Source organism: Dermacentor andersoni, chromosome 1 (assembly GCF_023375885.2).
Source record: "Dermacentor andersoni chromosome 1, qqDerAnde1_hic_scaffold, whole genome shotgun sequence".
In the NCBI taxonomy this organism is placed as follows: domain Eukaryota; kingdom Metazoa; phylum Arthropoda; class Arachnida; order Ixodida; family Ixodidae; genus Dermacentor; species Dermacentor andersoni.
This window is the reverse complement of record NC_092814.1, coordinates 193,863,187-193,879,737: the sequence shown is the minus strand read 5'-3', so window position 1 is coordinate 193,879,737 and position 16,551 is coordinate 193,863,187. Positions and strand designations below refer to the sequence as shown.

Here is a 16,551-nt window from a genome sequence, read left to right as displayed (position 1 = left end):
GCGGTTTACAGTTGTTCGAATTCTGACAGTTTTGAAGTTTCAATGTCCAAACGCATTCTACTCCGCTCACGACCTCCCACGGCAGAATAGGCGGAATTTGAGTACGTTCCGACCAGCTGCGCGTCAGATCGCACCTCTTGATGCTCGTCAGGCGACCATCGCAGCTAGCACAACGCTTAGGCAAAGGTATTCAAAAGCAGAGACAGAGGGGCTGCCTTAATATAGCTGTGATTGCCACGATGAATATTCGACAATTCCCACAACTATCAGCTCTGCTATATGTATCAGAGACATCGCAGCACGTGTACCTCTACAGTTTGTAACCAATAATTTACTTTTAAAGCTCAAATAGTGACTATGTATGTTATTATATTCTTTTCAGTGTTAATGTGCACCACCTCGATATGGGTATTTTCGTAGCATTGAGATATTCTGTGTGCCCCGTTGTTCGACACAGCAGCTACTTTCAAGTTTCAGAGCATTTCTCGGCCACTCCAGATGAAACGACGTACTAAGCCAGCAAAGCTGTAAAACATCGCGACGACCCAGGCGCGTTTGTGGACCGCTCGCTAAAAGTAGTTAAATTCAGCCGCGCCATAAGAAGGCAAGGAATTCGGTCCTCTAGCGATAACAACTAGCTACAACTAACAGTGGTATCACTACAACTAACAAGGACTAGTCCAACTAGTCCTTTTTATGACTAAATGACTTCGGAATAGGATAGGGGCATTTTAGCCTTGAAGTAAATAATTACCAGTTAAATCGGTACTACCCTAGATGAAACTGGTTCGAGGTACAGAAGCCTTTGCAATCCATGCGAAATGAAGCTTTGTTGGTGCGCTACATGCGTTTTCGTGATGAAGTCGATTAAAAGTAACGCAAATAGCACCGCTTTCATTCGCTTACACATCCATGCACAGTCTCAGTAGTGATGTGGCACTACATCGAAGTCTACAAGCCACCGCCTCCCGACGCGATTTCCGGCACGCATCTCCGCCGTGGCTGCGCATGGCTGTAGGCACGGCTGAACAAGATGTTCCCAACAGAGCACGACACTTCATGCCCGTTTTGCAGACGATCAAAAGGCACTCTAGCACGCATCCTTGCAGAGTGCACTAAGCTCAAGAACCCCCCACCATCCCTACCCCCCACCCTCCCCAGCCCCAACCCCCCCGAGCGATGGGAGACCTTGTTGTCCATCGCCGACCTACCGACCCCTGTAGCTCGCGCTAGCGGCTAGGGGCCAGGAACTGCTGCACGCATATGGGACCTGAGAAGAAGGTTCCACCCCATCTGGTGCCAGCGTGCACCAACCTTTACTAAGGGCTCAGTATAAAAGTTGATTCTCTCTCTCTCTGAGCACATACGCAACCGCGCACCCTGCTTTAGAGCTAACCTGCCGCGTGTGCAAAGAGTGGGCATGCCGAGACGGCGTGGCACTATGTAAGCTGCCTTACCGCGCGTTTAGTATTGGAGGTCGCGTAACCTTGAGTTTCGGTGACTCGTTGGAGCGAGAGGCAGACGAAGCATTCGCTCCCCGCTTCTGGCGCTTTTCACGATAGCGTCGTCCCAGTGCGGGTAACGCTATCAGGCGCCGGGGCGGAGTGCACGCGAAAGCGTGGCTGGCTTCGTTGAATTTGCACTGCCGATGTGAAGATATCGTCGACGCGGCGGGAAACCGTATCATTCGTCGCCGACTCCCAAATTCATCAAAATTAATTGTTTTCTAATTCAAATTTGCTTTTGTCAATTGCCCTATAATTGGGAAAATTCTGCGGCCCTTTTCCCTGTAAGAAAAATCCATCGGTAACTGTACTTATTTGCATAAAATGTGCGTTTCAATACAACAAAATTTTGATGTAACGAAGCAAATTGCCAATTTTACCTACTTCGTTATATCGAGGTTTAACTGTATTTCCAAAGCTATAGCTGCACATGCACCGAATGTGGTAGTAGGTAAAGAATGTGAAGAAAAAGAAAGAGCAAGCTAATCTACTAAGGTGACTGGGCATGTTGGTAGGACATGAATGCAGCTTTTTGTTTGCGCACAAGACGAGGACGAAGAAGAGGCTGAGACACACGAGCTAATCTAACACGACGCATATTTCCATGCTTCTTTACTTCAACTTGCATGCATTTTTCAGTATCTCTTTAGTTGGTGATATCAAGCTGTTAAGCAAAAGGAGTGTTGTTAAAAGTGTTTTTCTGAACTGTTTTTTCAGGTACAGAACAAAACGCGTAGAACTTTCGACCAAAGGAGGATTGCGGTTTCTTTATGACGTGACGATAGCTTAAGCTACAGAATTACTTCAACAATATGATATTCGATATTTGTATGTATACTACTATATTTATTGCACAGTTTTATGAACTTTATTAATTCACACTTGTGCATCTAGGGCGCCTCTCCGGTGCGTTTTATTTTTTATTTCCTGTTTTGTATTTTTGTTTGCTTGTGTGCGTGTGTGGGCGTGTGTGTTATATAGGCAAATGAATAGCGTTTGAACGCTTAACTGTATTTTGCAATAGCCGGCTCAGGCGTAGCCTGCCCTCCCATTTGTATAAAATTATTCAACGAAAATGGGGTACTTCATTTACCTTTCTTTTTTTGAAGAGTTTCGAAATAAACGGCCAGAAGAAAGCGGCCCTTTTAAAGGCCTGCCACGGGGAGCTTTATTATTATTATTATTATTATTATTATTATTATTATTATTATTATTATTATTATTATTATTATTATTATAAATCTTTGTGTAGACGATGTTGCCTTCGGGGATGATGCCCGATGCTCCTTTCGCTTAGCCAATACAATAATATAGTAACCTGGGTCTGCTGTAAAGGATTGCAAGACTCATTCATAAAATAAAAGAAAGTAAACTCGCAACCCGACCACGCATAATTCACAGAAATTCCAAACAGCACAACAACTGCAATTCACTTTGCAAATCAGAACTCAGTCACATATTCTTTTGCGCGGTACAACTTCATAATTTAACTTTCTTCTCACCTTGACTAAGGTATCAGTTATACGACTATTATATAAAAGTGATCTTGTGCACATAAGGCGTCATTTATAAGTGCTATGTTACTTTCGTGCTTTCTGAAAGCACGTATTTATTTAATGTTTGCCCCTACATAAGTGAAACCTTATGTATGTGTTGCGAACTGGCCGATATGTCAAGGTCAGTCGCGGATATGCAAGTGTGTTTTCCAAGTTTTACGACGCAAATAAAAATGCTATTGCTCAAACCGTTCTTGTTATCTCTTGTCACGCAGCCTACACGGAAACAGGCAGCAATGGCGTCTGCACATTCCTCCTCACAGCCATATCCATATTTTTTATCATCTTGACGTTTCCCCTGTCGCTGTTCATGTGCATCAAGGTAGGTGCCGTCCTATCGTTTCTTCACGCTTAGAAGTGGGCAGAGACGATTTCGACTCTATAGATGCGGCATTTCGCACTCAGCGACTGTATATGCGAGCGCTGTGCTTGTTACGAGCAGGACGGGCGTTTTCCAAGCGCATGCGAGGAACACGCCTTCAGAACGACGAACGAAGTCGATAGTAACTGCTGCCGCGTGATTTTAGAGTTTACCCTGCTTGTGATAACTTACTGCGGAGGCAATCGCTTACAAAGTTGCTTTGAGATATAGTATGAGGGCAGCAAAAGTTTCGCTGAGCAGATTTTCGCTAGAAGCTCATTGTGCAAGCCTTTAACATCGTGAGGCGTTCAAGTAACGGAAAGATAGGTTGTTGAAGAGGCTGTCTTGCTCGCTGATGTAGTGCAGTGCGCTTTAACCGGTGACGTAGTAAACTTTTTTTGCTAATGCGGGCGCAGTTCTAAGAGCGGTGGCTTCCACGCTAGAGTTTTTTTGTTTTTTTTTTTTCGTTTAGCTAAGCCTTCTATAATGCGTGCTGCAAATTATAGCGGTGTACGACGTGCCTCAGCTACATCGGCTAAAGGGAGATTTTTTTTTTTTTCTCGATTGAGTAGGACCAAAATAAAGGGCTATTTCTCGCCTGCCAAATTTAACTCCCTATTTTCTAGTGATTGAGAAATATATAACGCGACGGTAATAAATTGCCCTCAACACATTCCTTGCATCTCCGGGGCAAGCAGTAGTTCATATACATTGATGAGTGTCGCTTAATCGTCAATCGAAATGTGCAAGCAACAGATGTGTGACGTTCTTTATTATGTGTGTTCGCAACATAAATGATCAACAGAGCCTCTTGTACTGCGCAACTTACTGAGCTGTAGCCGGCTGCTAATAATATCCGCCGCACGAAAGTTCGTGTACTATAGTGTCATAACATCTGCATAAATTTAATTCACCAAGGTACCCGCCGTGGTGGCGTAGTGGCTTTGGCGTAGCGCTGCTAAGCCCGAGGGTGCGGGAGCGAATCCCGCGGCGGCCGCCCACATTTCGATGAGGGCGAAATGCGAAAACCTCCGTGCACCGCGCATTGGTTGAAGGTTGAAAGAAACCCAGGGGGTCGAAATTAATCCGGAGCCCCCCACTACGGCGTGTCTCATAATCGTATCGTGGTTTTGGCACTCAAAACCGAAGAATTTAATTTATTTCCATTTCATTCACAAAACCGCAAACATTACGTGTTGACTCCAGCGTGGCGCTCCAAGAAAACTGGCTCGTGCAAATAAAATGTAGGTAATATTAGAAAAAAAATCAGAGCCATTCCACTCTACGAAGGTGGATGGCCAGCGGAGCCGTATATAAATTAAAAAAATAAAAGAACAAAACAATATAACACAAATATGCACGTTGTTATGTTTATTTGTATTTGCGTTTATCTCGTGGCCACAGTAATTATGGCTTTGTGGTCGCTATGATAGACGGCCATGGGCTGTTTGGCGACACTGAAGATGTTCTTAGCAAACGTTAGGTCTATGCACATTCGATGGCGCGTCGTGGAGACATTGGTTCAGGTGTAACATTGAAGGCCGAACTTTTCCAAGACAAACGACAAGAACCACTTTCCGTCTGGACGAGACACATCGACGTTAAAGTCACCCACAATGACGATGGGATTGGATCCACCGGGCGGACCCACCCATATGTGTCGATCATTAAGTATTCAAGGTCCCTCTTTGACGTTCCGGGATGAACGTATACGGTGGGGATGATTCCGTCCCCCATTCTGAACGGCGCACGCGTCGGCACGTTTCACGGCGAGGCTCTCGCCCGCCGTCGGTAAGGCATAGGAGGCAACGGCCGCGCTGTCGTTCTTTGCGTAGATCGCAACGCATCAAGCCATCATCCATCACCTGTTTTGAGACACGTGTCCTCAAACGCAGCTGGGACACATCCGCTGATGTGATTTTGCCTTATGCTTAAGCTGTTTTAGCTCTATAGACGCCGCCATCGTTTTTGCCTAAGCACATCACGAAACGCTGGAAACTAGCCCAAGACGGCTCCGCTGTAAAAGAAAGCTTTGATGTTAAATGTAATAAATTACGGTCAACAATGACCCACCCTAATTGACCTGTCGCAAAAATGGCCGCTTACCAGTTTATCAGACTAAAGAGGAAATACAATAAAATTACGCTACATGCCAATGCCAGATATAAAAAGATAGGAAAGGCCGGGAGGGTAACCCGATGCGAGTTTCAGGTTTGCCACGCTGCATTAATGTGGGAGAAACAGGGATTGGAAAGAGGGCAGAGAGAAAAGAACAAGAAGGGCGTTTCCATTAATGGCGTTCACATAGACCCGTGGATCGTAAGCGCAGTATAGCGCTTGCACGGCCTTCTGATGCGATGATAAGTCCCGTTGATATTCCGGCAGAGGCCGGTCGTCCAAGTGGTGGAGAACGACGGAGAGCGATTGTCTATGTGCACTGTATACCGCGGGTATACTGGCACAGAACACGATGTATCGTTTCCTCGTCACCGCATGCAACATCTTCACAGATTGCGCGAAACGCAGGCCAAACTTGAGGTCAATTTGGCGTCTGTCGGCGAGATAAGTGTGCACGTAGTTGTTTCACTAAGACGAACAGACGCTGCTAATTAAAGGCGCCTAAAGGCGACCTGTTTGAACTGTGCACTTTGTTTGTTTAGAGCACCTGCTGCAAATTTTAAGTGAGCGCCACGTATATGTGCAGCTGTTCCTTTAGCAGTGCATGGTTGCGGAATGAATTGTCAATGTTACGAGGCGATGTTTACGTCGGCCTGTTGAACGGAAATCCCGTGAATATAATTTGCTTCAGCTGCGCTAAGGTAACAACATTGTGAGACATGACTTACCAGTGTCAAATTCAAATGACGAAGAACTATACAGGGTGTCCCAGCTAACTTGGTCCAATATTTTGAAAAAAACCTATGTGTTCTTCAGAACAGAAATCGCGTGGATGTTCTTAGCGTTTATCTAAACTTACAGTACCATTTTTTCTCGCGTTTTTTGAGCAATTAGCCGAGATAAATTAATTAACTTTTTAAATATAACTTGAAACGTTCATGCGTCAATGGGAAAGTTGTGGAGCTCCACAAATATTGCCCAACCCAGGCACTTCCAACGAGATAGACTTAGCGTGGCCGTTTTTTTTTTTTTTTCGGGAAAAACGAAAGCCCGTGGAGTTTAAAAAATATCACGTGACAACGCGCTCTGTGCACCCGAATGCTCCACGATTACAGCGCTCTTAACCGTGCTTTGTAAAAAACATCGCTCGCTTCGCGCCTTTAGTGCTGCCCACAACAGCGCTTCGCCTTGTGCTTGGTTCCGAGATAAACGTCAGTGGGTTCGGGCGGCAGTTGAAATACAGATAATTGCACTCTCAGGCTAGCAGAATGCATGCGGAGGAAAAGTGACAAGCTCATGATTTCGAATTTGGGAGCAAGACCACAACAAGCAAACACGCTTGATAACAAGCTTGATAACGTCGTGTGAATTACGCAAGTTGTCACAAATGAAGAATTGTAAACTGACATGGAAGGTTGCTTTTTAGCTTCCTGTCCATTCTTTGTCGGCAGAGAATTTGTAATTTCATATTACTTAGGTGCCTTTCCCACGTCGTACAAAAGTTCTACACAAATGACTCTTTTCATGAATAACGGTTGTAGAGATTTATTCGCTGTGATGTCTGTCTAAAGAATGTGTTCAAACAAGTCGCCCTCTGCCATAATGCAGTATTGGCACCTTTTCAGCACGTCCGATGTAGCTTTTTTGATGACACAAGACGGTATCTCGCCGCAGGCCTCAGCAATCTCTGCCTTTAGCGCTTATGGTGTAGTTGCAGGTTTGCGGTACACTGGATCTTTCAGATGTCCCCACAAGAAGAAGTCAACAGGTGTAAAGTCCGGTGACCTTGCATGGCCATGCCACTGGTCCATGCCGCCCGACCCACTGGCGTTTGAAGGCTTCGTCAAGCCAGGCTCGGGCAAGCCTGCTGCTGTGAGCTGGTGCACCGTCGTGCTGATACCAAGCTCGCTTTAAAAACGCAAGAGGAAGATCACAGCGAAAATATTCGACTGGGCCTTCCACGATGTCGTTCACGTACCGCTGAGCAGTGAGCATGTGGTCAAAAATATGAGGCCAATTATTCTTCAGTCAAAGATACCGCACCACACACTGAATGACCATTGGTACTGGTGTCTGGTCTGCGCCACCTAATCCGGGTTTGTATCGCTCTAGTAATGCGCATTATGGATGTTGACTTGAGAATTTCTGGAGAAGGTTGCCTCATCTTTCCAGAGCACATTGTCAACAAAATCCGGTATTTCGTCACTGTTCACAAGGATCCAGTTTGAGAAATCAAGCCGCCATTGAAAGTATCTTTCTTGCAGCATTTGATGCAGTTGGAGGTGATACGGTTGCATTTCAGCCTTCCTAAGAATTCTTGACACTGAAAACCAAAATGTCTCCTTCAGCCTCTTTACTGATGGTCCCCTTTCTGTGCCGCGTCTTCAAGAAGCTATGTATACCTGTTTCTTTCAGCGTCAAGTAACTCCTCATAATTGTGTTCGAGCTAGGTCTTCCCCCACATTGCCAATTTCGATATACCTTGGCAGCTTTCCTCTTGTCGCCCCGTGCCGCTCCCAAGGCTAAGACCATGTTCACCTTCTGCTCGCTTGAGTACGGCATGCTTTAGGCACTGCGAACGAATTCTTCGAGACGGTTGCGCCGCACGATAATAATCGATAGTCGAGCTCACATGCATCTAGCCGCTGGCACAGCTTGGAAGAAAAGCGGCGTTGTAACAAATGATGCTCTCTCTCGCATATGTTCCAGGTGTATGATGCATGTTTTGTGTGTATTTTTTTCTATTCCGCATCGACACGAACGCTGGAAAAAAATTGCTCTTCTCGTCATATCGAAGTAAACGGCTGATGACGGCGCCTTCTTCGGCGACAGGCGCGAGCGGCTGCTGGCGAAGCGCTTTTTCGGAGCGCCGTCGGCAGCCGCTGCCGGTAATGTCAGAGCCGGGCAAAGGTTGAAGCCCTTTCTCGTAGGTGAAGGGAAAGCGCGGCGCTATGTTTTTACAAATCACTCATAAGAGCGCTGTAATCGCGGCGCATTCGGGCGCACAGAGCGCGCTGTCAGGTGGTGTTTTTTAAACTTCGTGGGCATTCGTTTCTCCCGAATAAAAACGGCCACGCTGTCTATCTCGTTGGAAGTACTTGGGTTGGACAATATTTGTGAAGATCCACAACTTTCCTATCGACGCCTGAACGTTTCAAGCTATATTTAAAAAGTTAATTTATCTCGGCTAATTACTCAAAAATGACGAGCTGTAAAATGGTACTGTAAGTTTAAATAAACGCTAACATCCACGCGATTTCTGTTCTGAAGAACGCATAGGTTTCTTCATAATCTTGGTCCAAGTTAGCTAGGACACCCTGTACAGATAAGTGATGCACAAACACTGCCTCGACGTTCGTACTGCATGCGTGTGTCTTCGTCTGTCCCGTGGGAATTGGGCGCCGGTAAGTCATGATTATAATACTTGTAACCAATTAGCCCGGCTTTCTTGTTTAATGTAACGGCGTCGTAGGAGCGACGCCGAGCTGCTGAAAGTGATAGGACTCGTCAAGTAATGCTTGCTTAAATTACCGCTGCGTTTCCAGATCGTGCAGGAATATGAGAGAGCCGTCATCTTCAGACTCGGTCGCCTTGTCAAAGGAGGAGCAAGGGGACCAGGTGAGGGTTTCCTGCGACGAACACTTGCGGATTTCCCCCCCCCCCCTTTTTTCTTTCTTTGCAGCGTTCACAAAACCACGAGTCGTCTTGCTAAAACTAATAGAGAGCCTATACTGCATTAATTAGGAAGATGTCCATGCTTATGAGCATCCAGACACTTGCAGCCCTCGTCTTCTGAAACTACTATTTTTTCCTCGCTCCTTTTTTTGTCCCTTTCAGTAAAAAATAAAAACACGAACACAGGCATGCTTAAATCCTGACACCTTGTTTAGCTTGAAGGTGCGTGATCTAAAAGGACTGACTGCTCAATTTGGCAGATATACAGGATGTTCCCATTGAATAAGCGGATGAATTGAGAGCGCCAATTTTGTATGAACGTGGTTTCCTGCAGGTCTTTTCTTCATCATTCCCTGCATTGACAACTATACCAAAGTCGACTTGAGAACGGTGTCCTTCGATGTTCCACCCCAAGAGGTAAGTACACTGTATAGACTGTTCTCTAACAACGTATGATACGGGAGTGGCGCTAAACAACACTTTACAGTCACTGTGCCACCTGCACGATAACAGAGGGTACGTTATAGCATTTGAGACCCCTTAAATAATCGGGAAGGACACCATTATTTTTTCTCTAAAATTGGCAATGTTCGTCTCTTAATCCTTTTCACGAAAAATGATACTGGTGATGATAGCGCAGCTTGCCATTTCAAGGTTTGATGCTGCGAAGGCGGCTCATTAGTTCTTGTATGTTCAATGGCTCGTTTAAAAATACATAACGTAACTCAACCGACACTAATTCTATAAGGCACGCATTGTTGGCAAAGACGTTGAGTTGTGAACTCCTCGGACTCGGCATCCACCTGTGAAGCGCGTAAGCGGAGTCCTGCGAAGGCAAAGAGCCAAAAATCAGTGCCCATTAGCGCTCGGCAGTGTTTTTGTTTCACTTTCTGCACAATTCTGCAGCCTCCAGCAAAAAAAAAAAAAAAAAAAAAAAAAAAAAAAGAAAAACAGTGTTACGATTCTGTGTCATTTATCGTAAGGGTGACCCCAAATTTTATAGGTATTTAAGCCGAGGAGAGATGTATCGTTCTTGCAGCGTACGAGGCTATCCTTTAAGTCCGTTAATTACATTGTAACCTCAAGACAGCGCTTCCCATACCCTTCAGAACAATGGGGAGTCCTGCGCTCTCTTTAGAGACTTTTCAAGTACCGTGGCCTTCTCCAAGCATTCCAAAGCAACGCTGCTAGAACTCCAGTAACGTTGTTGAGATGAGGTCATTATGCGCTGTGCGGATTTCTTTTGTTAAGTGCAATATTGGTTCTAAGTACTAATAGTGTATATGCGCTTGAACAGGAAGTATTTAGTTCTTTTTACTTTGTATTGAGTGTGCATGCGTTAAACGTTAATTTGATTACATTGTTCGTTCTTTTTAAATTTCGCGCTTAAGTGTGAACTCACACCACCTTCCATTTGTTTCTTTATCATTTTTCTGCGTTACTCAGGATATTTTCGAGTCATTTTGATCACTCATACCCCAGATATGAGCGAAATGGAGTAGCAGGAGGCACGTGCTTCCAACCTATCTATCTGATCCCCCAGCTCAATCTATCTATCAAGCCATGCGTATACCTCGCCTCGTACTGTCGCAACTTATACGTCAGAGCGTTTCTTCAAAGGCCGCTTGGGTGCCCGTCAATCATGACGGTGAAAATGGCGAGAGAATGGCACGACCACAACGGGGATGGTCTGTCACGGACGGCATTCGTGTTAGAGAAGCTTTAAGCGCAAAAAAGGCTTTGTCTGAGCTATATTTGGTTCATGATTGCTGTAGAGTTCGGCCTAAACTTATAGACATCGCATAAAGGAGGCAACACGACACCTGTTTGTCGTGGTGCCTCGTCGTTGTCCTGTTAGTAAATTTAGGCTGAACACTACAGCAAGCTTTTTTAACGGGCTCTCACTACACGCCTAAAATAATCACGTCTCTTCTCTGTAAGTGTTGTGAAAGCAACTTTTTCATTTCTTTTCGACGCGTTGCCGTTTACAAGAAAGCCCACGAAACCTTCACCGTCGCGCGCCGCGGCTTGCGTGTCACAGCGGCTTAATTACTTTACGTACAGAAAGAAGACCTGCGCAAACGCTAACACATCGCAAACAAATGAAAGGTATATATTCAAATGTGCTCTACAAGCATTGTGGCCATTAGCGTAGTGATTAAATAGTTTGTTAATTAATCAGCACTAATTACTCCATTAATGAAAGCATAAAAATACCGGAGGTTTCTCTGGGAAGTTCCTAACAAGATACCATTGGTTTCATCCGCTTAAAAGGATTCGTAAAAAAAAAAAAACCATCGTGCATATAAACTGCACGGACACACTGTTAGCTTGTGCCGACTGCCAAGCTTGTATGAAATTACATTTGGATTCTAGCAGCTTCACCTTTCTTTCTTTTTTGTCATCAAGCCATGGTTCTATTGCTGAAACGTTTCTTCGTCCAGTCTAACCGGCAAAATGACCGCGACGGCCATTTAGTGTACCCATGGCGCGTCTCACCCAAGCCCACGTACACAAGGGCGTTTCACGCTGGCTCGTACAGATCCTGACCAAGGACTCGGTGACCGTCGCGGTGGACGCTGTGGTGTATTACCGCATTCAAAATGCCACGGTGGCCGTGACCAACGTGGAGGACTACGGGCGCTCGACGCGCCTCTTGGCGGCCACTACTCTGCGCAACGTGCTCGGTACGAAGAGCCTCTCGGAGATCCTGTCCGAGCGCGAGACCATCAGCCACACCATGCAGGTAAATCCCGACTCGTGCGAATTTCTGATAATAATTTGCGGGTTTTACGTGCCAAAGCCAGAGTTTGGCTGTAAGGAACGATGTGTAGTTGGAGGGGGAGCTCCGGATCAATTTCGTCTTCCTGCGGTTCTTTAACGTACACGAAAATCTCAGCACACGAGCATTCTTGCATGCCGCCTCCCCCCAATCGCAATGCGTCCACCCCGGCCGGGTATTGAACCCGCTGAGCAGGAAAACGTCGTAAGTCACCGAGTCATTGTGGCGTGTGCTTCTCTTTTGGGAAACTCGGCCTGCTGTAATCGCTAGAAAGCAACGCACACTGTCACTGATATCAGTCTAGAGAGAACCATCTCTGCACTCTGTGTGCATTTGGAGGCATTACACAAATGCCAGTGTGCCAAGTGTATAACGAAGCCCACACTTGTGGTGTAGATTAACACAGCGGAATTCCGCTAAGCGGCAACAAGGTCAACACGGAATGCGGTGGCTCTCAGTGGCTATGGCCACCCTGCTGCTGCTGAGTACAAGATAACGGTTTCGATCCTCGGCCGTATGCTGATGCGGGCGGAATGTAAAAGCGGTCGTTAAAGCACCCCTTGTCGTCAAAATTAACCCAGGAAAATAACATCCACAACGACGCCTCTCGTAACCCATGTGTTGCGCTGGACCGTAGAAGTGAATGACTCGGTCTGTCGTTCGGTCGGTCGGTGAAATAATTATAATCAATAATTTTCACGGTCAAAATGCGTATCATGAAGCAGCCGTTCTTACTGGTAACCACAGAGCGCATTTCGGCTGGGGTATAACCACAGTCGTCGCGAAGCTTACAACGGACGCGCCGGCACCAGGCGGCACCAGGCGGCACCAGGCGGCGCCAGACGCCGAAAGTAAGCTTGAAATGGATTTCATGTGGTACTCACTTTGCGTTTTGCATAGCTGCTTTTTTTTCTTACCTCTGTGTGTATAACTGAGGCGAAGCAACTACTTTCCAGCGCTGCAGGGGCCTCATTACCAAGATTTCAGGTCACAGACGCCGCCACAGGAGCGCTGAATAGAGTGTGATAAGACATTTCCGTGAGCCCAGACGGGGCATAACAGCAACTGGCGTGTGACCTCTCACGTGCCTTTCGTATATCTTGCTCACGCGTGCGGATGGTTAAGAAGTATTTTTGCGTGTTTGCCTTATTTACTAAACTTCCAGTTGTTGCTACAGCAGGTGCCCCTGTGGCCTTTGCTCTTCCGCCTTCTTTTTCTGTGCGGCGGCATGCAAAGGACACTTTGGGAGTTGCGAGCGGGCTATCCTGGGCTTACAGAGCTCTACAGGAGAATTCCGCTATGTGTGCACCATAGAGGAGTTTCTATAGCAAAGTGAGGCTCAACAAAGAGGTATATAATGCTGCAGTGTTCAAGGAGGCAGCAGAAGTGGCCGTGGAACGTGTGTTGACTACACAGAGTAGCGCAGCGATGCTCGCTTTGTGTACTATATTGCAGGCAACGTGACAAGAAAGCGGGTTCTCCCATATGCAGATATACCTGCGATGTACCAAGGGACAGACAGTACTATAGCGGGAACGCCTATTGACGTATCCAATTCAGGAATGGTATTTTGGAGGGTTTCTATTTTCTGTAGCCGTGAGAGTCACCGTACAACTTGTTTCATGCTGTCGAATTAAGCAGGCTAACGTATGTTTAGCACAGTGTACATGCGTTCAGAGATTGTAAGCAGCTTACGTACTACGCGAGGCACCAGCGCTCCACAAACTGGCTACCAAGCATTGCACAGAACTAACCTGATTAGTTGTTGAAATTTTTTTTATCACAAGGATTAATTTCCTTTTAAAGGGGCTCAACCAAGCAGCAAGTGAAAGAAATATAAAATAAAGATGCTGAAGTCTTTCGCAGCTTAAGGCACCACCCACCACAGAGCCACGGATACTGTTACTGATAAAGATATGTGTTATAAGTACATAAACAAGGTTCAACGTCAATTTCTCTACAGCATTAAGTATATAGTATACTGGCTCAGCGATTGCACGACCTTAGGCGCCACTCAAAGGGTGCATTGAGAAAGACAGAATACATAAATGGACACGATGATTCGCAATAAATATCAGGGACTTCCGCAGTAAGAGTCATTATAATGTCTCGCACGCTAGCGCGTGCTAATTTCAGAGCAATGAAACAATGAAATATTGGCTAAAGATACCAGCCTCCCACTGGAATAACCTCGGGCTACTCTCCTTAAGTATGTCGATAATTCATATAAAAATTTGTAGACATCATTTTGCATTCGCAACAATTGTAATAAAAATACAGTACCTTCAAAATTTGATTTATCGAAGAATGGTTGCATTATGGCTGGATTATTTTGCTTGCGTAAGGTTGGTATTGATGCCGCGGTTGGAGGAGGGAAAACAAGAGGTGAAAGGCCGAGAGGTTAACCAGATTAAGTCTCTGGTTCGCTACTCTGCGCATGGGGATGGGGTAAGGCCCAGAAAAGATAAGGAAAGAAGACAAGATTAAAAAGAAAAGGAATGCAACAGTTCGCACTTTCGATAGCTTTTCAATGAGTCCAGTTTCTTTTAAAAAGCACATTAGCGCTTTTAAAGTAGTTCGGGCCGACGTCGGCTGGGACCAGAGTCCAATAATCCTGGCTTCCGTAAAGGGACGGTTGTCAGTCTAGTCGAGCGTGGTGCTGAGGACTTTTCTTTCTGCATTGAAATGACGACATTCACACAGAAGGTGTGCTATCGTCTCTTTGCACCCGCAAGCTTCACATTCTGGACTAGTGGCCATTCCGATAAGGTAGGAGTACGCGTTAGTAAAGGCTACTCTAAGCCACAGACAGCAAATGAGAGTTACCTCCCGCCTTGGTAAACCATGTGGAAGACGGAGCTTCATATGAGGGTCCAGGGAACAAGGACGCTGGTCTTTAGAGTCTGCCGAATTCCGTTGGGCCAGCGTGAGCTCGCGAGAGGGGGAACGGAGCTTTCCCGCTGTGTCTGTTCTTGGCATTGGGATAGCGACGTAATCGCCACTGTTCTGTGAAGATGGAGAGCGGCTGCGTCAGCTCTCCGCGGTTGGAGGTTGTCCAGTGCTATAAGCATATATCGTGAAAGGGCGATAGTGTTGTTGAATGGCAGCATAACTTGTACCTGCAAAAAGCAAGCAACACGCGGCGCGAATCCGATGCCTCAGACGCCGCGAGCAGCTGCCGCGCCCCGCACCCCCGGACGACAGCGTCACTGCGGCGGGATCGCACATCCCGGCAAGCTTGGTGCGGCCGGTTTTCACACCTCCCAGTTCTAGCCGCCCTACTGTAGCCACAGCCTATGGTCTGTCACAGGATTCAAACTGGTGTAATAAGAGCTGCAAGGTTTTCGTTATTTTCAGTTCAATTATAAAAAAAACATGTTTATACGTTAATCGCTTCGTCCGCACCAAAGTCTGACTGCCGTACGTAAACGATGAACACGTAATGTTACTGATTTTGTTTAACGCCCCATTTCCTTCTTTTTCCATGATGAGCAACAAAACTAAAATGTGCATATCACTAAAACCTGGCTAAGGTATAGTCTTGTGCTGCAGGTGGCTACTGTACTTTTTTAACGTGAAGAATGAGATGGAGATTCTTTTCACATGCGAAGCATAGAAATATATCAGATATTGCACAGTATTCAGAAAGCAAGAGAAACACTTTATAAAATTACATAAACATGACACATACTCAGATCACAAAATATCACAGCAGAGAAATACAGGTTAAAATGCCGCGAACGCTATAGATACATTAAATATGTCCAAAATATAACAAGAGAGAAAAAAATATTCTGGCGTAACCCCTCTACTCTCGACTGTCGACGGTAATGTGTTGGCATCGAATCAATATAGCGACACAACGTATTCCCACCGTCGAAACGAGTCATGTATGAGGCGTGTACTGCGGCGAGACTCCTCTTTCGCGCTTGGATGGATGGATGTTATGAGCGTCCCCTTTGGAACGGGGCGGTGGGTTGCGCCACCAAGCTCTTGCTATTATACTGCCTAATGTCCTACCTAGGTTAAACAATAAAAAAAGAAAAAGAACACACTACGAAATCCCACAACCAAATTTTCTGATCCCCTATTGCGAACTGTGCTTTTGTACGTCTCCGTTTTTTGTCGTTTCCCTACTTTTCTTCCACCAATCCTCCAATCGCCTCTTACTAATCCATATTGCGGACATGTTTACTTTTCCACTGCTCTCGCTGAACCCAAGGGCTTCAAGGAGGCCAGTGGTGCCTAAATCGACCGCTGGGTAGACGTCTTCACATTCTAATAAAACATGCTCCATAGTCTCCCTAGCTTTACCGCAGCAAGCACATGCTTCTTCCGTGTTATATCTCGCTTATAGGTGCGCCTTCTGAGGCATGCCGATCTCGCTTCGAAAAGTAATGAGCTTCCCTTTGAGTTATCATAAATGGTTTCTTTCCTGATTTCGTTTTTTCCTCTTACGTAGTTACTCATGGCAGGTTTCTTTTCCGTTGCCGCTACCCATGAGATTATTTCAGCCTCTCTGACTTTCCGCTTGACCTTCTTTGTTGCTGTGTT

General features: G+C 45.9%; 1 protein-coding gene across 2 annotated transcripts in view; it reads left to right on the top strand.

Annotated features, from left to right (window-relative positions):
* The window catches only part of LOC126546981 (stomatin-like), an 89,139-nt gene that overhangs the window by 30,570 nt on the left and 42,018 nt on the right, over positions 1-16,551 (top strand). For both annotated transcript variants that reach the window (XM_050194746.3, XM_050194747.3), the window contains exons 2-5: positions 3,277-3,383; positions 9,086-9,158; positions 9,550-9,632; positions 11,758-11,961. In XM_050194746.3, coding sequence (XP_050050703.1) covers positions 3,277-3,383; positions 9,086-9,158; positions 9,550-9,632; positions 11,758-11,961 — 467 coding nt within the window. The remainder of the gene's footprint in view (positions 1-3,276; positions 3,384-9,085; positions 9,159-9,549; positions 9,633-11,757; positions 11,962-16,551) is intronic.